General features: G+C 47.6%; 1 protein-coding gene and 1 long non-coding RNA gene across 2 annotated transcripts in view; both read right to left on the bottom strand.

The window, feature by feature from the left end:
- The window catches only part of LOC118376425 (casein kinase I-like), a 74,042-nt gene that overhangs the window by 1,009 nt on the left and 49,392 nt on the right, over nucleotides 1-23,641 (bottom strand). The window contains exons 6-9 of the mRNA XM_052509526.1: nucleotides 23,029-23,114; nucleotides 20,251-20,335; nucleotides 19,299-19,447; nucleotides 2,975-4,246 (exon numbers count right to left, since the gene is read on the bottom strand). Coding sequence (XP_052365486.1) covers nucleotides 2,975-4,246; nucleotides 19,299-19,447; nucleotides 20,251-20,335; nucleotides 23,029-23,114 — 1,592 coding nt within the window. The remainder of the gene's footprint in view (nucleotides 1-2,974; nucleotides 4,247-19,298; nucleotides 19,448-20,250; nucleotides 20,336-23,028; nucleotides 23,115-23,641) is intronic.
- On the bottom strand, nucleotides 21,307-23,009 carry LOC127924882 (uncharacterized). The gene is made up of 3 exons (XR_008119125.1): nucleotides 22,939-23,009; nucleotides 21,418-21,496; nucleotides 21,307-21,338 (listed from the first exon to the last, which is right to left on the bottom strand). It is a non-coding gene; the product is annotated as an uncharacterized LOC127924882 (long non-coding RNA).

Below are 23,641 nucleotides of genomic sequence, written 5' to 3' on the forward strand. Positions count from 1 at the left end.
TATTCTACATGACAGACAATCATATCTTCTACTCAACACATTCAGAAGTCTCACTCTCAGCTCACAAGCTCGGTCATAATCATTTCTAATGTTATGAGATGAAGACTGGTTTCCTCAAGATGGTTGTGTGATTCCAGAAACATTAGAAGTTTCCACTGTTCTGTTATAGAAATGATGTGATCAGACTGCATGTTCAGCTGGCTACTTGATCCCTCTTACAGTGACTTAATGCTCCAGCCAACAATGGCCCCTTCTGAGATGGTCTCATATGCCCTATATAGCAAACTACTGTTGACCAGGGCCCATGTGGCTCTGGTCAAAAGTAGTGCACTACACATAGGGCATTTGGGATGCAAACAAATGACACTGAACACTACCCACACTAGATGGTATTACATTGATTAAATCCATCTATATAAGACTTGCGACCAACCACAAGGTGACCTCAGTTCTAGATGATGAAACATTCTAATAGCACAAGTTTTCCTTTAGTCACTGTCACTGTCTCTGTCTCTTTAGTCACTGTCACTGGATACAGTTAGTCCCTCGCCCCAGTAGCATTATTAGTCCCTCGGCCCCAGTAGGATAGAGTTAGACCCTCGCCCCAGTAGCATTATTAGTCCCTCGGCCCAGTAGCATTATTAGTCCCTCGGCTCAGTAGCATTATTAGTCCCTCGGCCCAGTAGCATTATTAGTCCCTCGGCCCAGTAGCATTATTAGTCCCTCGGCCCAGTAGCATTATTAGTCCCTCGGCCCAGTAGCATTATTAGTCCCTCGGCCCAGTAGCATTATTAGTCCCTCGGTCCAGTAGCATTATTAGTCCCTCCGCCCAGTAGCATTATTAGTCCCTCGACCCCGGTAGAATACAGTTAGTTAGTCCCTCGGCCCAGTAGCATTATTAGTCCCTCGGCCCAGTAGCATTATTAGTCCCTCGACCCCGGTAGAATACAGTTAGTTAGTCCCTCGGCCCAGTAGCTTTATTAGTCCCTCGGCCCAGTAGCATTATTAGTCCCTCGGCCCAGTAGCATTATTAGTCCCTCGACCCCGGTAGAATACAGTTAGTTAGTCCCTCGGCCCAGTAGCATTATTAGTCCCTCGACCCAGTAGCATTATTAGTCCCTCGGCCCAGTAGCATTATTACTCCCTCGGCCCAGTAGCATTATTACTCCCTCGGCCCAGTAGCATTATTAGTCCCTCGGCCCAGTAGCATTATTAGTCCCTCGGCCCAGTAGCATTATTAGTCCATCGGCCCAGTAGCATTATTAGTCCATCGGCCCAGTAGCATTACGAGTCCATCGGCCCCGGTAGGATACAGTTAGACCCTCAGCCCAGTAGCATTATTAGTCTCTCGACCCTGGTAGGATACATTTCGTTCCTCGACCCCGTAGGATACAGTCAGTCCCTCGGCACCAGTAGGATACAGTCAGTCCCTCGGCCCCGGTAGGATACAGTCAGTCCCTTGGCCCCGGTAGGATACAGTTAGTCCCACTGCCCAGTAGGATACAGTTAGTCCCTCGGCCCCAGTAGGATACAGTTAGTCCCTCGGCCCCAGTAGGATACAGTTAGTCCCTCGGCCCCAGTAGGATACAGTTAGTCCCTCGACCCCGGTAGGATACAGTTAGTCCCTAGGCCCCGGTAGGATAGAGTTAGTCAGTCTCTCGGCCCCGGTAGCATTATTAGTCCCTCGGCCCCGGTAGGATACAGTTAGTCCCTCGGCCCCGGTAGGATACAGTTAGTCCCTCGGCCCCGGTAGGATACAGTTAGTCCCTCGGCCCCAGTAACGGTAGGATACAGTTAGTCCCTCGGCCCCGGTAGGATACAGTTAGTCCCTCGGCCCCAGTAACATTATTAGTCCCTCGGCCCAGTAGCATTATTAGTCCCTCGGCCCCGATAGGATGCAGTTAGTCCCTCGGCCCCGGTAGGATACAGTCAGTCCCTCGGCCCCGGTAGGATACAGTCAGTCCCTCGGCCCCGGTAGGATACAGTCAGTCCCTCGGCCCCGGTAGGATACAGTCAGTCCCTCGGCCCCGGTAGGATACAGTCAGTCCCTCGGCCCCGGTAGGATACAGTTAGTCCCTCGGCCCCAGTAGCATTATTAGTCCCTCGACCCAGTAGGATACAGTTAGTCCCTCGGCCCCGGTAGGATACAGTTAGTCCCTCGGCCCCGGTAGGATACAGTCAGTCCCTCGGCCCCGGTAGGATACAGTTAGTCCCTCGGCCCCGGTAGGATACAGTCAGTCCCTCGGCCCCGGTAGGATACAGTCAGTCCCTCGGCCCCGGTAGGATACAGTCAGTCCCTCGGTAGGATACAGATACAGTCCCTCGGCCCCGGTAGGATACAGTCAGTCCCTCGGCCCCGGTAGGATACAGCCCCGGTAGGATACAGTCAGTCCCTCGGCCCCGGTAGGATCACAGGATACAGTCAGTCCCTCGGCCCCGGTAGGATACAGTCAGTCCCTCGGCCCCAGTAGGATACAGTCAGTCCCTCGGCCCCTGTAGGATACAGTTAGTCCCTCGGCCCCGGTAGGATACAGTCAGTCCCTCGGCCCCGGTAGGATACAGTCAGTCCCTCGGCCCCGGTAGGATACAGTCAGTCCCACTGCCCGGTAGGATACAGTCAGTCCCTCGACCCCGGTAGGATACAGTCAGTCCCTCGGCCCCGGTAGGATACAGTCAGTCCCTCGGCCCCGGTAGGATACAGTTTGTCCCTCGGACCCGGTAGGATACAGTTAGTCCCACTGCCCGGTAGGATACAGTTAGTCCCTCGGCCCCGGTAGGATATAAGCCTAGTATGAAGTGTGCACAATGTGAGGGGAAAAGTGGGTAAGGAGAATGAGTTGGAGAAAGAAAAACGTGAGCAGAGACTAGTGCTGCAGAAAGAGAGCTAGGAGGAAAAACAAGGAGAAAGAGAAAGAAAGCAAGAGACAAGAGGCAGAGTGTTGAACATTGCGGGGCGACGCCCACAGCCCAGTACCTGGACAGAGCCCCCCAGCCTATCAGCTGTTAGATGGGACCCCAGCAGCTCCCTATTGGTCACTGGAGTGGGCTGGGAATCACTTCCTTTGGGTTCTGGCGACTGGCACGACAGCAAAGGAGGAAGTAGAGGGAGGAGATGGTGAAGGAGGAAGTAGAGGGAGGAGATGGTGAAGGAGGAGATGGTGAGGGAGAAAGTAGAGGGATGAGATGGTGAGGGAGGACGTAGAGGGAGGAGATGGTGAAGGAGGAGATGGTGAGGGAGAAAGTAGAGGGATGAGATGGTGAGGGAGGAAGTAGAGGGAGGAGATGGTAAAGGAGGAGATGGTGGAGGAGGAGGTGGTGGAGGAGATGGTGAGGGAGGAGATTGTGAGGGAGGAGATGGTGTGGGAGGAAGTAGAGGGAGGAGATGGTGAGGGAGGAAGTAGAGGGAGGAGATGGTGAGGGAGGAGATGGTGAGGAGGAGATGGTGAGGGAGGAGATGGTGAAGGAGGAGATGGTGAGGGAGGAGATGGTGAAGGAGGAGATGGTGAGGGAGGAAGTAGAGGGAGGAGATGGTGGAGGAGGAGATAGTAAAGGAGGAGATGGTGGAGGAGGAAGTAGAGGAAGGAGATGGTGAGGGAGGAGATGGTGAGGGAGGAAGTAGAGGGAGGAGATGGTGAGGGAGGAAGTAGAGGGAGGAGATGGTGAAGGAGGAGATGGTGAAGGAGGAGATGGTGAGGGAGGAGATGGTGAGGGGGGAGATGGTGAGGGAGGAGATGGTGAGGGAGGAAGTAGAGGGAGGAAGTAGAGGGAGGAGATGGTGAAGGAGGAGATGGTGAGGGAGGAAGTAGAGGGAGGAGATGGTGAAGGAGGAGATGGTGAAGGAGGAGATGGTGGAGGAGGAGATGGTGAGGGAGGAAGTAGAGGGAGGAGATGGTGAAGGAGGAGATGGTGAAGGAGGAGATGGTGAGGGAGGAAGTAGAGGGAGGAGATGGTGAGGGAGGAAGTAGAGGGAGGAGATGGTGAAGGAGGAGATGGTGGAGGAGGAGATGGTGAGGGAGGAAGTAGAGGGAGGAGATGGTGAGGGAGGAAGTAGAGGGAGGAGATGGTGAAGGAGGAGATGGTGGAGGAGGAGATGGTGAGGGAGGAAGTAGAGGGAGGAGATGGTGAGGGAGGAAGTAGAGGAGGAGATGGTGAGGGAGGAAGTAGAGGGAGGAGATGGTGAGGGAGGAAGTAGAGGGAGGAGATGGTGGAGGAGGAAAGAAACAGAAAAACAGCATTTAAAGAATCTCTCTCCCGGTCAGCAGTTAGGCAGCTACTTAGACACTGCTCTACCGGAGGACAGACAGACCTGAGGGGCGGTGCGGTGACGGGGGAAGAAAAGAGTGCACGTGAGGAGGAGTGCATGACAGAAGACTACTCGTGTGACATGAAGAAACACAAGCGGCTGTAGAAGCCACTGGTGTGAGCTGAGACTGAACAAGCTGCTATGAGACTGGCTTCGGTTGGTGGGTCTGGTGGCATTGTCAGTGGCAATCTGTGGTTTGATGAGTAAGGCCAGTTATACAGTTAGTTTCGCCTGGATACCAGTCTGTTTCTAGTTTCTTTAATAGAGCCTGGATACCTGTCTGTTTTTGCTCTCTTGCCAAGTCCTTATGGAACTGTTGTGACAAACTGTTTGGCTTGACAATCAGAGTAGGAGTAGGCAAAAGCACCAACAGATCTGGGACCCAGGCTACAGATCTGGGACCCAGGCTACAGATCTGGGACCCAGGCTACAGATCTGGGACCCAGGCTACAGATCTGGGACCCAGGCTACAGTTAGTTAGTAAGAAGCTGCCAAATTGGAACATTGTAAATTGAAAATTCTGCTAATGCTGAATGACATTTGTGAAATGTTTGTGTTCAGTGTATGTTTGTGTGTGTGTGTGTGTGTTCAGTGTATGTTTGTGTGTGTGTTCAGTGTGTGTTCAGTGTATGTTTGTGTGTGTGTTCAGTGTATGTTTGTGTGTGTGTGTGTGTTCAGTGTATGTTTGTGTGTGTGTGTGTGTTCAGTGTATGTTTGTGTGTGTGTTCAGTGTATGTTTGTGTGTGTGTTCAGTGTATGTTTGTTTGTTTGTGTGTGTGTTCAGTGTAGTGTTTGTTGTGTGTGTGTGTGTTCAGTGTATGTTTTGTGTGTGTGTGTTCAGTGTATGTTTGTTTGTGTGTGTGTGTTCAGTGTATGTTTGTTTGTGTGTGTGTGTTCAGTGTATGTTTGTTTGTGTGTGTGTGTTCAGTGTATGTTTGTTTGTGTGTGTGTGTTCAGTGTATGTTTGTTTGTGTGTGTGTGTTCAGTGTATGTTTGTTTGTGTGTGTGTGTTCAGTGTATGTTTGTGTGTGTGTGTGTGTGTTCAGTGTATGTTTTGTGTGTGTGTGTGTGTTCAGTGTATGTTGTGTGTGTGTTCAGTGTATGTTTAGTGTATGTTTGTGTGTGTGTTCAGTGTATGTTTAGTGTATGTTTGTGTGTGTGTTCAGTGTATGTTTAGTGTATGTTTGTTGTGTGTTCAGTGTATGTTCAGTGTATGTTTGTGTGTGTGTTCAGTGTATGTTTGTTGTGTGTGTGTGTGTTCAGTGTATGTTTGTTGTGTGTGTGTGTGTTCAGTGTATGTTTGTGTTCAGTGTATGTTTGTGTGTTCAGTGTATGTTTGTGTGTGTGTTTGTGTTCAGTGTATGTTGTGTGTGTGTGTGTTCAGTGTATGTTGTTCAGTGTATGTGTGTGTGTGTGTTCAGTGTATGTTTGTGTGTGTGTGTTCAGTGTATGTTTGTGTGTGTGTGTTCAGTGTATGTTTGTGTGTGTGTGTTCAGTGTATGTTTTGTGTGTGTGTGTTCAGTGTATGTTTGTGTGTGTGTGTTCAGTGTATGTTTGTGTGTGTGTGTTCAGTGTATGTTTGTGTGTGTGTGTTCAGTGTATGTTTGTGTGTGTGTGTTCAGTGTATGTTTGTGTGTGTGTGTTCAGTGTATGTTTGTGTGTGTGTGTTCAGTGTATGTTTGTGTGTGTGTGTTCAGTGTATGTTTGTGTGTGTGTGTTCAGTGTATGTTTGTGTGTGTGTGTTCAGTGTATGTTTGTGTGTGTGTGTTCAGTGTATGTTTGTGTGTGTGTGTTCAGTGTATGTTTGTGTGTGTGTGTTCAGTGTATGTTTGTGTGTGTGTTCAGTGTATGTTTTGTGTGTGTGTGTTCAGTGTATGTTTGTGTGTGTGTGTTCAGTGTATGTTTTGTGTGTGTGTGTTCAGTGTATGTTTGTGTGTGTGTGTTGTATGTTCTGCTGTGTGTGTATATGTTTGTGTGTGTGTGTTCAGTGTATGTTTGTGTGTGTGTTCAGTGTATGTTTGTGTGTGTGTTCAGTGTATGTTTGTGTGTGTGTTCAGTGTATGTTTGTGTGTGTGTGTTCAGTGTATGTTTGTGTGTTTGTGTTCAGTGTATGTTTGTGTGTTTGTGTTCAGTGTATGTTTGTGTGTGTGTCAGTGTGTTCAGTGTATGTCCTTGTGTTTTGTCTGCTCACTGTGCCATGTTCTGCTGCTGGACTGTAGGAGTGTATGCTTTGTGGGACTGGACCAATAGTATGGGCTGAGGACAGAGGCCAGTGTCACCATTTAAAGGGCCAATAGGTTTGGGCTGAGGAGGATGTCACAGGTTAAAAGTGTTCAGAACATGTTATTTTCTGAAAGCCATGTCCTACATCAAGCTGTTCATCAGAGCCATGTCCTACATCAAGCTGTTCAGAGCCATGTCCTACATCAAGCTGTTCATCAGAGCCATGTCCTCAAGCTGTTCAAACTGTTCAGCTGTTCATCAGAGATGTCCTACATCAAGCTGTCCTACATCAAGCTGTTTCAGAGCCATGTCCTACATCCTACATCAAACTGTTCAGAGCCATGTCCTACATCAAGCTGTTCATCAGAGCCATGTCCCATCAAGCTGTTCATCAGAAGCTGTTCAGAGCCATGTCCTACATCAGCTGTTCAAACTGTACATTCATCAGAGCCATGTCCTACATCAAGCTGTTCATCAGAGCCATGTCCTACATCAAGCTGTTCATCAGAGCCATATCCTACATCAAACTGTTCAGAGCCATGACCTACATCAAGCTGTTCATCAGAGCCATGTCCTACATCAAGCTGTTCATCAGAGCCATGTCCTACATCAAGCTGTTCATCAGAGCCATGTCCTACATCAAGCTGTTCATCAGAGCCATGTTCTACATCAAGCTGTTCATCAGAGCCATGTCCTACATCAAGCTGTTCATCAGAGCCATGTCCTACATCAAGCTGTTCATCAGAGCCATGTCCTACATCAAGCTGTTTCAGTGCCATGTCAGAGCCATGTACATCAAGCTGCTGTTCATCAGAGCCATGTCCTACATCAAGCTGTTCATCAGAGCCATGTCCTACATCAAGCTGTTCATCAGAGCCATGTCCTACATCAAGCTGTTCATCAGAGCCATGTCCTACATCAAGCTGTTCATCAGAGCCATGTCCTACATCAAGCTGTTCATCAGAGCCATGTCCTACATCAAGCTGTTCATCAGAGCCATGTCCTACATCAAGCTGTTCATCAGAGCCATGTCCTACATCAAGCTGTTCATCAGAGCCATGTCTACTACATCAAGCTGTTCATCAGAGCCATGTCCTACATCAAGCTGTTCATCCCATACATCAAGCTGTTCATCAGAGCCATGTCCTACATCAAGCTGTTCATCAGAGCCATGTCCTACATCAAGCTGTTCATCAGAGCCATGTCCTACATCAAGCTGTTCATCAGAGCCATGTCCTACATCAAACTGTTCAGAGCCATGTCCTACATCAAGCTGTTCATCAGAGCCATGTCCTACATCAAGCTGTTCATCAGAGCCATGTCCTACATCAAGCTGTTCATCAGAGCCATGTCCTACATCAAGCTGTTCATCAGAGCCATGTCCTACATCAAGCTGTTCATCAGAGCCAGAGGTTCAAGCTGTCATCATTAACTCAGAGCCATGTCCTACATCAAGCTGTTCATCAGAGCCATATCCTACATCAAGCTGTCTACATCAAGCTGTTCATCAGAGCCATGTCCTACATCAAACTGTTCATCAGAGCCATGTCCTACATCAAGCTGTTCATCAGAGCCATGTCCTACATCAAGCTGTTCATCAGAGCCATGTCCTACATCAAGCTGTTCATCAAGCTGTTCATCAGAGCCATGTCCTACATCAAGCTGTTCATCAGAGCCATGTCCTACATCAAGCTGTTCATCAGAGCCATGTCCTACATCAAGCTGTTCATCAGAGCCATGTCCTACATCAAGCTGTTCATCAGAGCCATGTCCTACATCAAGCTGTTCATCAGAGCCATGTCCTACATCAAGCTGTCATCAGAGCCATGTCCTACATCAAGCTGTTCAGAGCCATGTCCTACATCAAGCTGTTCATCAGAGCCATGTCCTACATCAAGCTGTTCATCAGAGCCATGTCCTACATCAAGCTGTTCATCAGAGCCATGTCCTACATCAAGCTGTTCATCAGAGCCATGTCCTACATCAAGCTGTTCATCAGAGCCATGTCCTACATCAAGCTGTTCATCAGAGCCATGTCCTACATCAAGCTGTTCATCAGAGCCATGTCCTACATCAAGCTGTTCATCAGAGCCATGTCCTACATCAAGCTGTTCATCAGAGCCATGTCCTACATCAAGCTGTTCATCAGAGCCATGTCCTACATCAAGCTGTTCATCAGAGCCATGTCCTACATCAAGCTGTTCATCAGAGCCATGTCCTACATCAAGCTGTTCATCAGAGCCATGTCCTACATCAAGCTGTTCATCAGAGCCATGTCCTACATCAAGCTGTTCATCAGAGCCATGTCCTACATCAAGCTGTTCATCAGAGCCATGTCCTACATCAAGCTGTTCATCAGAGCCATGTCCTACATCAAGCTGTTCATCAGAGCCATGTCCTACATCAAGCTGTTCATCAGAGCCATGTCCTACATCAAGCTGTTCATCAGAGCCATGTCCTACATCAAGCTGTTCATCAGAGCCATGTCCTACATCAAGCTGTTCATCAGAACCATGTCCTACATCAAGCTGTTCATCAGAGCCATGTCCTACATCAAGCTGTTCATCAGAGCCATGTCCTACATCAAGCTGTTCATCAGAGCCATGTCCTACATCAAGCTGTTCATCAGAGCCATGTCCTACATCAAGCTGTTCATCAGAGCCATGTCCTACATCAAGCTGTTCATCAGAGCCATGTCCTACATCAAGCTGTTCATCAGAGCCATGTCCTACATCAAGCTGTTCATCAGAGCCATGTCCTACATCAAGCTGTTCATCAGAGCCATGTCCTACATCAAGCTGTTCATCAGAGCCATGTCCTACATCAAGCTGTTCATCAGAGAGCCATGTCCTACATCAAGCTGTTCATCAGAGCCATGTCCTACATCAAGCTGTTCATCAGAGCCATGTCCTACATCAAGCTGTTCATCAGAGCCATGTCCTACATCAAGCTGTTCATTAGAGCCATGTCCTACATCAAGCTGTTCATCAGAGCCATGTCCTACATCAAGCTGTTCATCAGAGCCATGTCCTACATCAAGCTGTTCATCAGAGCAATATCCTACATCAAGCTGTTCATCAGAGCCATGTCCTACATCAAGCTGTTCATCAGAGCCATGTCCTACATCAAGCTGTTCATCAGAGCCATGTCCTACATCAAGCTGTTCATCAGAGCAATATCCTACATCAAGCAGTTCATCAGAGCCATGTCCTACATCAAGCTGTTCATCAGAGCCATGTCCTACATCAAGCTGTTCATCAGAGCCATATCCTACATCAAGCTGTTCATCAGAGCCATGTCCTACATCAAGCTGTTCATCAGAGCCATGTCCTACATCAAGCTGTTCATCAGAGCCATGTCCTACATCAAGCTGTTCATCAGAGCCATGTCCTACATCAAGCTGTTCATCAGAGCCATGTCCTACATCAAGCTGTTCATCAGAGCCATGTCCTACATCAAGCTGTTCATCAGAGCCATGTCCTACATCAAGCTGTTCATCAGAGCCATGTCCTACATCAAGCTGTTCATCAGAGCCATGTCCTACATCAAGCTGTTCATCAGAGCCATGTCCTACATCAAGCTGTTCATCAGAGCCATGTCCCTGTTATACATCAAAGCTGTTCATCAGGGTAATGTCCTACAGTCATACTGAGGTTCATCAGGCCATAGGACTGAGGGGTTATCAAGGGTTAGGACTGAGGGTTAGGGTTAGCTGATCTGAGGGGCTAGGGTTAGGACTCAGGGGCTAGGGTTAGCATCAGGGCCAGGGTTACACTCAGGAGCTAGGGTTAGAACTGAGGGGCCAGGGTTACATCAGGGGCTAGGGTTAGAACTCAGGAGCCATGTTACATCAGGGGCTAGGGTTAGAACTGAGGGCCAGGGTTAGAACTGAGGGGCTAGCTGTTCATCAGGGTTAGATCAGAGGGGTATCCTACTAGGGTTCAACTGAGGGGTAATACTAGCTGGTTAGGACTGAGGGGTACATACCAGCTGTTAGGACTGAGGGGCATCAAGCTGTTCATCAGAATACTAGGGTTAGGACCATGTCCTAATACAAGCTGTTCATCAGGACTGAGGGGTAATACCAGGGTTAGGACTGAGGGGTAGCAGTTCATCAGAGCCATGTCCTACATCTAGGGTTCAGACTGAGGGTAATACAAGCTGGTTAGAGACTGATCCTACATACAAGGGTTAGGACTGTCCTACATTAGGGTTAGGAGCCATGGGGTAATACTAGGGTTAGGACTGAGGGGTAATACCAGGGTTCAGGACTGATGGGGTACATACTAGGGTTAGGACTGAGGGTAATACTAGCTGGTTAGGACTGAGGGGTTATACTAGGGTTAGGACTGAGGGTAATGTCCTAGGGTTAGGACTGAGGGGTAATACCAGGGTTAGAACTGAGGGGCAATACTAGTTAGGACTGAGGGGTAATACTAGGGTTAGGACTGAGGGGTAATACTAGGGTTAGGACTGAGGGGTAATACTAGGGTTAGGACTGAGGGGTAATACTAGGGTTAGGACTGAGGGGTAATACTAGGGTTAGGACTGAGGGGTAATACCAGGGTTAGGACTGAGGGGTTATACTAGGGTTAGGACTGAGGGGTTATACTAGGGTTAGGACTGAGGGGTTATACTAGGGTTAGGACTGAGGGGTAATACTAGGGTTAGGACTGAGGGGTAATACTAGGGTTAGGACTGAGGGGTAATACCAGGGTTAGGACTGAGGGGTAATACCAGGGTTAGGACTGAGGGGTAATACCAGGGTTAGGACTGAGGGGTAATACTAGGGTTAGGACTGAGGGGTAATACTAGGGTTAGGACTGAGGGGTAATACCAGGGTTAAGACTGAGGGGTAATACCAGGGTTAAGACTGAGGGGTAATACTAGGGTTAGGACTGAGGGGTAATACCAGGGTTAAGACTGAGGGGTAATACTAGAGTTAGGACTGAGGGGTAATACTAGGGTTAGGACTGAGGGGTAATACTAGGGTTAGGACTGAGGGGTAATACTAGGGTTAGGACTGAGGGGTAATACCAGGGTTAGGACTGAGGGGTAATACTAGGGTTAGGACTGAGGGGTAATACTAGGGTTAGGACTGAGGGGTAATACTAGGGTTAGGACTGAGGGGTAATACCAGGGTTAGGACTGAGGGGTTATACCAGGGTTAGGACTGAGGGGTTATACTAGGGTTAGGACTGAGGGGTAATACCAGGGTTAGGACTGAGGGGTAATACTAGGGTTAGGACTGAGGGGTAATACCAGGGTTAGGACTGAGGGGTAATACAGGGTTAGGACTGAGGGGTAATACTAGGGTTAGGACTGAGGGGTAATACCAGGGTTAGGACTGAGGGGTAATACTAGGGTTAGGACTGAGGGATAATACCAGGGTTAGGACTGAGTGGTAATACTAGGGTTAGGACTGAGGGGTAATACTAGGGTTAGGACTGAGGGGTAATACTAGGGTTAGGACTGAGGGTAATACTAGGGTTAGGACTGAGGGGTAATACTAGGGTTAGGACTGAGGGGTAATACTAGGGTTAGGACTGAGGGGTGACTAGGGTTAGGACTGAGGGGTAATACTAGGGTTAGGACTGAGGGGTAATACCAGGGTTAGGACTGAGGGTGAGGGTCAGGGGACTGAGGGGTAATACTAGGGTTAGGACTGAGGGGTAATACTAGGGTTAGGACTGAGGGGTAATACCAGGGTTAGGACTGAGGGGTAATACCAGGGTTAGGACTGAGGGGTTATACTAGGGTTAGGACTGAGGGGTAATACTAGGGTTAGGACTGAGGGGTAATACTAGGGTTAGGACTGAGGGGTAATACTAGGGTTAGGACTGAGGGGTAATACTAGGGTTAGGACTGAGGGGTAATACCAGGGTTAGGACTGAGGGGTAATACTAGGGTTAGGACTGAGGGGTAATACTAGGGTTAGGACTGAGGGGTAATACTAGGGTTAGGACTGAGGGGTAATACTAGGGTTAGGACTGAGGGGTAATACCAGGGTTAGGACTGAGGGGTAATACTAGGGTTAGGACTGAGGGGTAATACCAGGGTTAGGACTGAGGGGTAATACCAGGGTTAGGACTGAGGGGTAATACCAGGGTTAGGACTGAGGGGTAATACTAGGGTTAGGACTGAGGGGTAATACTAGGGTTAGGACTGAGGGGTAATACTAGGGTTAGGACTGAGGATAATAGCAGGGTTAGGACTGAGGGTAATACTAGGGTTAGGACTGAGGGGTTATACTAGGGTTAGGACTGAGGGGTTATACTAGGGTTAGGACTGAGGGGTAATACCAGGGTTAGGACTGAGGGGTAATACTAGGGTTAGGACTGAGGGGTAATACTAGGGTTAGGACTGAGGGGTGAGGGTTAGGACTGAAAGGTAATACTAGGGTTAGGACTGAGGGGTAATACCAGGGTTAGGACTGAGGGGTGAGGGTCAGGACTGAGGGGTAATACTAGGGTTAGGACTGAGGGGTAATACTAGGGTTAGGACTGAGGGGTAATACCAGGGTTAGGACTGAGGGGTTATACCAGGGTTAGGACTGAGGGGTTATACTAGGGTTAGGACTGAGGGGTAATACCAGGGTTAGGACTGAGGGGTAATACTAGGGTTAGGACTGAGGGGTAATACCAGGGTTAGGACTGAGGGGTAATACTAGGGTTAGGACTGAGGGTAATACCAGGGTTAGGACTGAGGGGTAATACTAGGGTTAGGACTGAGGGGTAATACTAGGGTTAGGACTGAGGGTAATACTAGGGTTAGGACTGAGGGGTAATACTAGGGTTAGGACTGAGGGGTAATACTAGGGTTAGGACTGAGGGGTAATACTAGGGTTAGGACTGAGGGGTAATACTAGGGTTAGGACTGAGGGGTAATACTAGGGTTAGGACTGAGGGGTAATACCAGGGTTAGGACTGAGGGGTTATACCAGGGTTAGGACTGAGGGGTTATACTAGGGTTAGGACTGAGGGGTTAGGACTGAGGGGTAATACTAGGGTTAGGACTGAGGGGTAATACTAGGGTTAGGACTGAGGGGTTAGGGTTAGGACTGAGGGGTAATACTAGGGTTAGGACTGAGGGGTTATACTAGGGTTAGGACTGAGGGGTTAGGGTTAGGACTGAGGGGTTATACCAGGGTTAGGACAGAGGTGTTAGGGTTAGAACTGAGGGGTAATACTAGGGTTAGGACTGAGGGGTAATACTAGGGTTAGGACTGAGGGGTTAGGGTTAGAACTGAGGGGTAATACTAGGGTTAGGACTGAGGGGTAATACTAGGGTTAGGACTGAGGGGTTAGGGTTAGGACTGAGGGGTAATACTAGGGTTAGGACTGAGGGGTAATACTAGGGTTAGGACTGAGGGGTTAGGGTTAGGACTGAGGGGTAATACCAGGGTTAGGACTGAGGGGTAATACTAGGGTTAGGACTGAGGGGTAATACTAGGGTTAGGACTGAGGGGTTAGGGTTAGAACTGAGGGGTAATACTAGGGTTAGGACTGAGGGGTAATACTAGGGTTAGGACTGAGGGGTTAGGGTTAGGACTGAGGGGTTATACCAGGGTTAGGACTGAGGGGTTAGGGTTAGGACTGAGGGGTAATACTAGGGTTAGGACTGAGGGGTAATACTAGGGTTAGGACTGAGGGGTTATACTAGGGTTAGGACTGAGGGGTAATACTAGGGTTAGGACTGAGGGGTAATACCAGGGTTAGGACTGAGGGGTAATACTAGTTAGGACTGAGGGGTAATACTAGGGTTAGGACTGAGGGGTAATACTAGGGTTAGGACTGAGGGGTAATACTAAGGTTAGGACTGAGGGTAATACCAGGGTTAGGACTGAGGGGTAATACTAGGGTTAGGACTGAGGGGTAATACTAGGGTTAGGACTGAGGGGTAATACCAGGGTTAGGACTGAGGGTTATACCAGGGTTAGGACTGAGGGGTTATACCAGGGTTAGGACTGAGGGGTTATACTAGGGTTAGGACTGAGGGGTAATACCAGGGTTAGGACTGAGGGGCAATACTAGGGTTAGGACTGAGGGGTAATACCAGGGTTAGGACTGAGGGTAATACCAGGGTTAGGACTGAGGGGTAATACTAGGGTTAGGACTGAGGGGTAATACTAGGGTTAGGACTGAGGGTAATACTAGGGTTAGGACTGAGGGGATAATACCAGGGTTAGGACTGAGGGGTAATACTAGGGTTAGGACTGAGGGTAATACTAGGGTTAGGACTGAGGGGTAATACTAGGGTTAGGACTGAGGGGTAATACTAGGGTTAGGACTGAGGGGTAATACTAGGGTTAGGACTGAGGGGTAATACTAGGGTTAGGACTGAGGGGTGAGGGTTAGGACTGAGGGGTAATACTAGGGTTAGGACTGAGGGGTAATACCAGGGTTAGGACTGAGGGTAATGAGGGTTAGGACTGAGGGGTAATACTAGGGTTAGGACTGAGGGTAATACCAGGGTTAGGACTGAGGGGTAATACCAGGGTTAGGACTGAGGGGTTATACCAGGGTTAGGACTGAGGGGTTATACTAGGGTTAGGACTGAGGGGTAATACCAGGGTTAGGACTGAGGGGGTAATACCAGGGTTAGGACTGAGGGGTAATACTAGGGTTAGGACTGAGGGGTAATACTAGGGTTAGGACTGAGGGTAATACCAGGGTTAGGACTGAGGGTAATACCAGGGTTAGGACTGAGGGGGTAATACCAGGGTTAGGACTGAGGGTAATACTAGGGTTAGGACTGAGGGGTAATACTAGGGTTAGAACTGAGGGGTAATACTAGGGTTAGGACTGAGGGTAATACTAGGGTTAGGACTGAGGGGTAATACTAGGGTTAGGACTGAGGGGTAATACTAGGGTTAGGACTGAGGGGTAATACCAGGGTTAGGACTGAGGGGTAATACTAGGGTTAGGACTGAGGGGTAATACTAGGGTTAGGACTGAGGGGTAATACTAGGGTTAGGACTGAGGGGTAATACTAGGGTTAGGACTGAGGGTAATACTAGGGTTAGGACTGAGGGGTAATACTAGGGTTAGGACTGAGGGGTAATACTAGGGTTAGGACTGAGGGGTAATACTAGGGTTAGGACTGAGGGGTAATACTAGGGTTAGGACTGAGGGGTAATACTAGGGTTAGGACTGAGGGGTAATACTAGGGTTAGGACTGAGGGGTAATACTAGGGTTAGGACTGAGGGGTAATACTAGGGTTAGGACTGAGGGGTAATACCAGGGTTAGGACTGAGGGGTTAGGGTTAGGACTGAGGGGTAATACTAGGGTTAGGACTGAGGGGTAATACTAGGGTTAGGACTGAGGGGTAATACTAGGGTTAGGACTGAGGGGTTATACTAGGGTTAGGACTGAGGGGTTATACTAGGGTTAGGACTGAGGGGTAATACTAGGGTTAGGACTGAGGGGTAATACTAGGGTTAGGACTGAGGGGTAATACTAGGGTTAGGACTGAGGGGTAATACTAGGGTTAGGACTGAGGGGTAATACCAGGGTTAGGACTGAGGGTTATACTAGGGTTAGGACTGAGGGTATACTAGGGTTAGGACTGAGGGGTAATACTAGGGTTAGGACTGAGGGTAATACTTATACTAGGGTTAGGACTGAGGGGTAATACTAGGGTTAGGACTGAGGGGTTATACTAGGGTTAGGACTGAGGGGTTATACCAGGGTTAGGACTGAGGGGTTATACTAGGGTTAGGACTGAGGGGTTATACTAGGGGTTAGGACTGAGGGGTAATACTAGGGTTAGGACTGAGGGGTAATACTAGGGTTAGGACTGAGGGGTTAGGGTTAGGACTGAGGGGTAATACTAGGGTTAGGACTGAGGGGTTATACTAGGGTTAGGACTGAGGGGTTAGGGTTAGGACTGAGGGGTTATACTAGGGTTAGGACTGAGGTGTTAGGGTTAGAACTGAGGGGTAATACTAGGGTTAGGACTGAGGGGTAATACTAGGGTTAGGACTGAGGGGTTAGGGTTAGAACTGAGGGGTAATACTAGGGTTAGGACTGAGGGGTAATACTAGGGTTAGGACTGAGGGGTTAGGGTTAGAACTGAGGGGTAATACTAGGGTTAGGACTGAGGGGTAATACTAGGGTTAGGACTGAGGGGTTAGGGTTAGAACTGAGGGGTAATACCAGGGTTAGGACTGAGGGGTAATACCAGGGTTAGAACTGAGGGGTAATACCAGGGTTAGGACTGAGGGGTTAGGGTTAGAACTGAGGGGTAATACTAGGGTTAGGACTGAGGGGTAATACTAGGGTTAGGACTGAGGGGTTAGGGTTAGAACTGAGGGGTTATACCAGGGTTAGGACTGAGGTGTTAGGGTTAGAACTGAGGGGTAATACTAGGGTTAGGACTGAGGGGTTAGGGTTAGAACTGAGGGGTTATACTAGGGTTAGGACTGAGGGGTAATACTAGGGTTAGGACTGAGGGGTAATACTAGGGTTAGAACTGAGGGGTTATACTAGGGTTAGAACTGAGGGGTAATACTAGGGTTAGGACTGAGGGGTTAGGGTTAGGACTGAGGGGTAATTAGGGTTAGGACTGAGGGGTTAGGGTTAGGACTGAGGGGTTAGGGTTAGAACTGAGGGGTAATACTAGGGTTAGGACTGAGGGGTTAGGGTTAGAACTGAGGGGTAATACTAGGGTTAGGACTGAGGGGTTAGGGTTAGGACTGAGGGGTAATACTAGGGTTAGGACTGAGGGGTTATACTAGGGTTAGGACTGAGGGGTAATACTAGGGTTAGGACTGAGGTGTTAGGGTTAGAACTGAGGTGTTAGGGTTAGAACTGAGGGGTTAGGGTTAGAACTGAGGGGTAATACTAGGGTTAGAACTGAGGGGTAATACTAGGGTTAGAACTGAGGGGTAATACTAGGGTTAGGACTGAGGGGTAATACTAGGGTTAGAACTGAGGGGTAATACTAGGGTTAGGACTGAGGGGTAATACTAGGGTTAGAACTGAGGGGTAATACTAGGGTTAGGACTGAGGGGTTAGGGTTAGAACTGAGGGGTAATACTAGGGTTAGGACTGAGGGGTTATACTAGGGTTAGAACTGAGGGGTAATACCAGGGTTAGGACTGAGGGGTTATACTAGGGTTAGGACTGAGGGGTTATACTAGGGTTAGGACTGAGGGGTAATACTAGGGTTAGAACTGAGGGGTAATACCAGGGTTAGGACTGAGGGGTTATACTAGGGTTAGGACTGAGGGGTTATACTAGGGTTAGGACTGAGGGGTAATACTAGGGTTAGAACTGAGGGGTAATAGTAGGGTTAGGACTGAGGGGTTAGGGTTAGAACTGAGGGGTAATACTAGGGTTAGGACTGAGGGGTTATACTAGGGTTAGAACTGAGGGGTAATACCAGGGTTAGGACTGAGGGTTAGGGTTAGGACTGAGGGTAACTGACTAGGGTTAGGACTGAGGGTTATACTAGGGTTAGGACTGAGGGGTTATACTAGGGTTAGGACTGAGGGGTAATACTAGGGTTAGGACTGAGGGTTATACTAGGGTTAGAACTGAGGGTTACTAGGGTTAGGACTGAGGTGTTAGGGTTAGAACTGAGGTGTTAGGGTTAGAACTGAGGGGTTAGGGTTAGAACTGAGGGGTAATACTAGGGTTAGAACTGAGGGGTAATACTAGGGTTAGGACTGAGGGGTTATACTAGGGTTAGAACTGAGGGGTAATACTAGGGTTAGGACTGAGGGGTTATACTAGGGTTAGAACTGAGGGGTAATACTAGGGTTAGAACTGAGGGGTTATACTAGGGTTAGAACTGAGGGGTAATACTAGGGTTAGGACTGAGGGGTAATACTAGGGTTAGAACTGAGGGGTAATACTAGGGTTAGGACTGAGGGTTTAGGGTTAGAACTGAGGGGTAATACTAGGGTTAGGACTGAGGGGTAATACTAGGGTTAGAACTGAGGGGTAATACTAGGGTTAGGACTGAGGGGTTATACTAGGGTTAGGACTGAGGGGTTATACTAGGGTTAGGACTGAGGGGTAATACTAGGGTTAGAACTGAGGGGTAATACTAGGGTTAGGACTGAGGGGTTATACTAGGGTTAGGACTGAGGGAGGGGTTAGGACTAGGGTTATACTGAGGGGTAATAGTAGGGTTAGGACTGAGGGTTAGGGTTAGAACTGAGGGGTATACTAGGGTTAGGACTGAGGGGTTAGGGTTAGAACTGAGGGGTAATACTAGGGTTAGGACTGAGGGGTTATACTAGGGTTAGAACTGAGGGGTAATACCAGGGTTAGGACTGAGGGGTTATACTAGGGTTAGGACTGAGGGGTTATACTAGGGTTAGGACTGAGGGGTAATACTAGGGTTAGAACTGAGGGGTAATACCAGGGTTAGGACTGAGGGGTTATACTAGGGTTAGGACTGAGGGGTTATACTAGGGTTAGGACTGAGGGGTAATACTAGGGTTAGGACTGAGGGGTAATACTAGGGTTAGAACTGAGGGGTAATACCAGGGTTAGGACTGAGGGGTAATACTAGGGTTAGGACTGAGGGGTAATACTAGGGTTAGGACTGAGGGGTAATACTAGGGTTAGAACTGAGGGTTATACTAGGGTTAGGACTGAGGGGTTATACTAGAGTTAGGACTGAGGGGTTAGGGTTAGGACTGAGGGTAATACTAGAGTTAGGACTGAGGGGTTATACTAGGGTTAGGACTGAGGGGTAATACCAGGGTTAGGACTGAGGGTTAGGGTTAGGACTGAGGGGTAATACCAGGGACTGACCAGTGGCTTGCCGACCCAGTCGTACTCGTAATCAAAGACGTAGCCGTTCCTATCGAAGAGGTCGGTGAAGAGTTTGCGTAAGTAGTCGTAGTCCGGCTTCTCAAAGAAATCCAGGTGCCGCACATAACGCAGGTAGGTGGCCATCTCTTCTACAGGAGACACACACATTACATTCAGGTAGGATCACACCTGTTCTATTCATTCAGATAGGAAAGAAAACACCTAGTTGTCATGGTGATGAAAGGCCTTCTGGTTCAGGTTAGTCTGTAGAGGTAGTGTTCACTCATTCCAAATCATTTCCACATGTTGGGAGCAGGTAAAAAAAAAAAAAGGAACGCTGACCTCCTGGGCTTCTCACGCGCAACATCGTCTAGGGTTTATAGAGAATAGTGCAACAAACAAACAAACCTCCAGTCAGCGGCAGTCTTGTGGGCGAAAACATCTTCGTTGACGAGAGGTTGAAGGAGAATGGCTCATGCTTACAGGCTGGCCACAAACAGGAGAATAACGGCGCAGTACAACCGTGGTGTGCAGAACAGCTTCTCCAACAGAACTCTCTGATCCTTGTCATGGATATGAAAAGACAGCAGACGACCACACCGGGTTCCACTCCGATCATAACGAGAAGACTCGGCTCCAGTGGGCAACGCCATCACCAACCCTGGACAATTCAGGAGTGGAAAAACATGGCCTGGTCTAAGGAATCCTGGTTCCTGTTGGGTCATGCTGATGGCAGAGTCAGGATTTGGCATCAGGAGGATGACTCCATGTCCTCGTTCTGCCTGGTGTCAACGAGTACAGGCTGGTGGTGTAAAGGTGTGGGGAATGTCTTCCTGGCACACGTTAGGTCCCTTGATACCAACTGAACAACGTCTAGAGGCAAAGGGGGTTCTTATCCCGTACTAGATGGGTGTACCTAACTGTTGTATTTCAGGAAGACAGATAAACAGACCTGGGAAGCTCTCACATAGCACCTCGATGGGCGTGGCTCTCTTGGTGTCACCTATCTTCTGATAGCGCTCCTTCAGAGTGTCTGCCTGGGGGGGCAGGGAGAGAGAGAGACACACAAAGAGAGAGACCGAGAGCGAGAGAGAGAGAGAGAGAGAGAGAGAGAGAGAGAGAGAGAGAGAGGGAGAGAGAGACACAAAGAGATAGACCCGAGAGGGAGAGAGACACACAAAGAGATAGACCCGAGAGGGAGAGGGAGAGAGAGACACACAAAGAGATAGACCCAAAGAGAGAGAGAGAGAGAGACAGAGAGAGAGACACACAGAAAGAGAGACAGAGAGACAGACTTCATTGCCTGTCCGGAATGTTTAATTGTGGAATGAAATACCAGAAGTGTCAAAGGGTAAACGGACCAATCAGGGACTTGTGATGGCTAACTTTGATATAGGTTTCACACAACAGACAACTTTCTCTCTGAACAATGTCATGTGAAGTACGACGGTCAGCGTGTTCAGTTGGTGATGTGCATAGAGACATGTGACTGACGGCTGTGTGTCTGTCTGAACTGATAAGGGCAGACTAGCTGGACCTTTAATCAACAGTAACTAGCTGGACCTTTAAATCAACAGTAACTAGCTGGACCTTTAATCAACAGTAACTAGCTGGACCTGTAATCAACAGTAACTAGCTGGACCTGTAATCAACAGTAACTAGCTGGACCTGTAATCAACAGTAACTAGCTGGACCTGTAATCAACAGTAACTAGCTGGACCTTTAAATCAACAGTAACTAGCTGGACCTTTAAATCAACAGTAACTAGCTGGACCTTTAAATCAACAGTAACTAGCTGGACCTTTAAATCAACAGTAACTAGCTGGACCTTTAAATCAACAGTAACTAGCTGGACCTTTAAATCAACAGTAACTAGCTGGACCTTTAAATCAACAGTAACTAGCTGGACCTTTAAATCAACAGTAACTAGCTGGACCTTTGATCAACAGTAACTAGCTGGACCTTTGATCAACAGTAACTAGCTGGACCTTTGATCAACAGTAACTAGCTGGACCTTTAATCAACAGTAACTAGCTGGACCTTTAATCAACAGTAACTAGCTGGACCTTTAATCAACAGTAACTAGCTGGACCTTTAAATCAACAGTAACTAGCTGGACCTTTAATCAACAGTAACTAGCTGGACCTTTAAATCAACAGTAACTAGCTGGACCTTTAATCAACAGTAACTAGCTGGACCTTTAATCAACAGTAACTAGCTGGACCTTTAATCAACAGTAACTAGCTGGACCTTTAAATCAACAGTAACTAGCTGGACCTTTAATCAAATGAACAACAGTAACTAGCTGGATCTTTGATCAACTGAACAACAGTAACTAGCTGGACCTTTAAATCAACAGTAACTAGCTGGACCTTTAATCAACAGTAACTAGCTGGACCTTTAGATCAACAGTAACTAGCTGGATCTTTGATCAGCTGAACAACAGTAACTAGCTGGATATTTGATCAACTGATCAACAGTAACTAGCTGGACCTTTGATCAACAGTAACTAGCTGGACCTTTGATCAACAGTAACTAGCTGGACCTTTAAATCAACAGTAACTAGCTGGACCTTTGATCAACAGTAACTAGCTGGACCTTTAAATCAACAGTAACTAGCTGGACCTTTGATCAACAGTAACTAGCTGGACCTTTGATCAACAGTAACTAGCTGGACCTTTGATCAACAGTAACTAGCTGGACCTTTGATCAACAGTAACTAGCTGGACCTTTGATCAACAGTAACTAGCTGGACCTTTAAATCAACAGTAACTAGCTGGACCTTTGATCAACAGTAACTAGCTGGACCTTTAAATCAACAGTAACTAGCTGGACCTTTGATCAACAGTAACTAGCTGGACCTTTGATCAACAGTAACTAGCTGGACCTTTGATCAACAGTAACTAGCTGGACCTTTAGATCAACAGTAACTAGCTGGACCTTTAAATCAACAGTAACTAGCTGGACCTTTAATCAACAGTAACTAGCTGGACCTTTAATCAACAGTAACTAGCTGGACCTTTAATCAACAGTAACTAGCTGGACCTTTAATCAACAGTAACTAGCTGGACCTTTAATCAACAGTAACTAGCTGGACCTTTAATCAACAGTAACTAGCTGGACCTTTAAATCAACAGTAACTAGCTGGACCTTTAATCAACAGTAACTAGCTGGATCTTTGATCAACTGAACAACAGTAACTAGCTGGACCTTTAAATCAACAGTAACTAGCTGGACCTTTAGATCAACAGTAACTAGCTGGACCTTTAGATCAACAGTAACTAGCTGGATCTTTGATCAACTGAACAACAGTAGCTAGCTGGACCTTTAATCAAAAGTAACTAGCTGGACCTTTGATCAACAGTAACTAGCTGGACCTTTAATCAACAGTAACTAGCTGGACCTTTGATCAACAGTAACTAGCTGGACCTTTAGATCAACAGTAACTAGCTGGACCTTTGATCAACAGTAACTAGCTGGACCTTTAGATCAACAGTAACTAGCTGGACCTTTGATCAACAGTAACTAGCTGGACCTTTAATCAACAGTAGCTAGCTGGACCTTTAATCAAAAGTAACTAGCTGGACCTTTAATCAACAGTAACTAGCTGGACCTTTAAATCAACAGTAACTAGCTAGACCTTTAATCAACTAATAACATATGGGAATTGTTTAGTGTAGTGTGTGTGACATTACATTCGTTCCTAACCTTAAGGTGTGTTTGTTCCTACCTTCAGGCCTTGCCAGGGCAGACTGCCTCGCAGAAAGTACATGAACATGTGACCAAGAGCTTCCAGGTCATCTCTCCTGCTTTGTTCTGCAGAGACAGGAAACAAAACACAGTTTCAGAGACACACACACAAGCCCATTTCAAACACAGGAACAAATGAGTTCTAACTAAGAGAAAATCACCTAATTGTTTTATTTTTCTATATATTTCACTTTTATTTAACCAGGTAGGCTAGTTGAGAACACCTTTATCTAACCAGGTAGGCTGGTTGAGAACACCTTTATTTAACCAGGTAGGCCAGTTGAGAACACCTTTATTTAACCAGGTAGGCCAGTTGAGAACACCTTTATTTAACCAGGTAGCCTAGTTGAGAACACCTTTATTTAACCAGGTAGGCTAGTTGAGAACACCTTTATTTAACCAGGTAGGCTAGTTGAGAACACCTTTATTTAACCAGGTAGGCCAGTTGAGAACACCATTATTTAACCAGGTAGGCTAGTTGAGAACACCTTTATTTAACCAGGTAGGCTAGTTGAGAACACCTTTATTTAACCAGGTAGGCCAGTTGAGAACACCTTTATTTAACCAGGTAGGCCAGTTGAGAACACCTTTAT

This window comes from Oncorhynchus keta, unplaced genomic scaffold (genome assembly GCF_023373465.1).
Source record: "Oncorhynchus keta strain PuntledgeMale-10-30-2019 unplaced genomic scaffold, Oket_V2 Un_contig_4700_pilon_pilon, whole genome shotgun sequence".
NCBI classification, from domain to species: domain Eukaryota; kingdom Metazoa; phylum Chordata; class Actinopteri; order Salmoniformes; family Salmonidae; genus Oncorhynchus; species Oncorhynchus keta.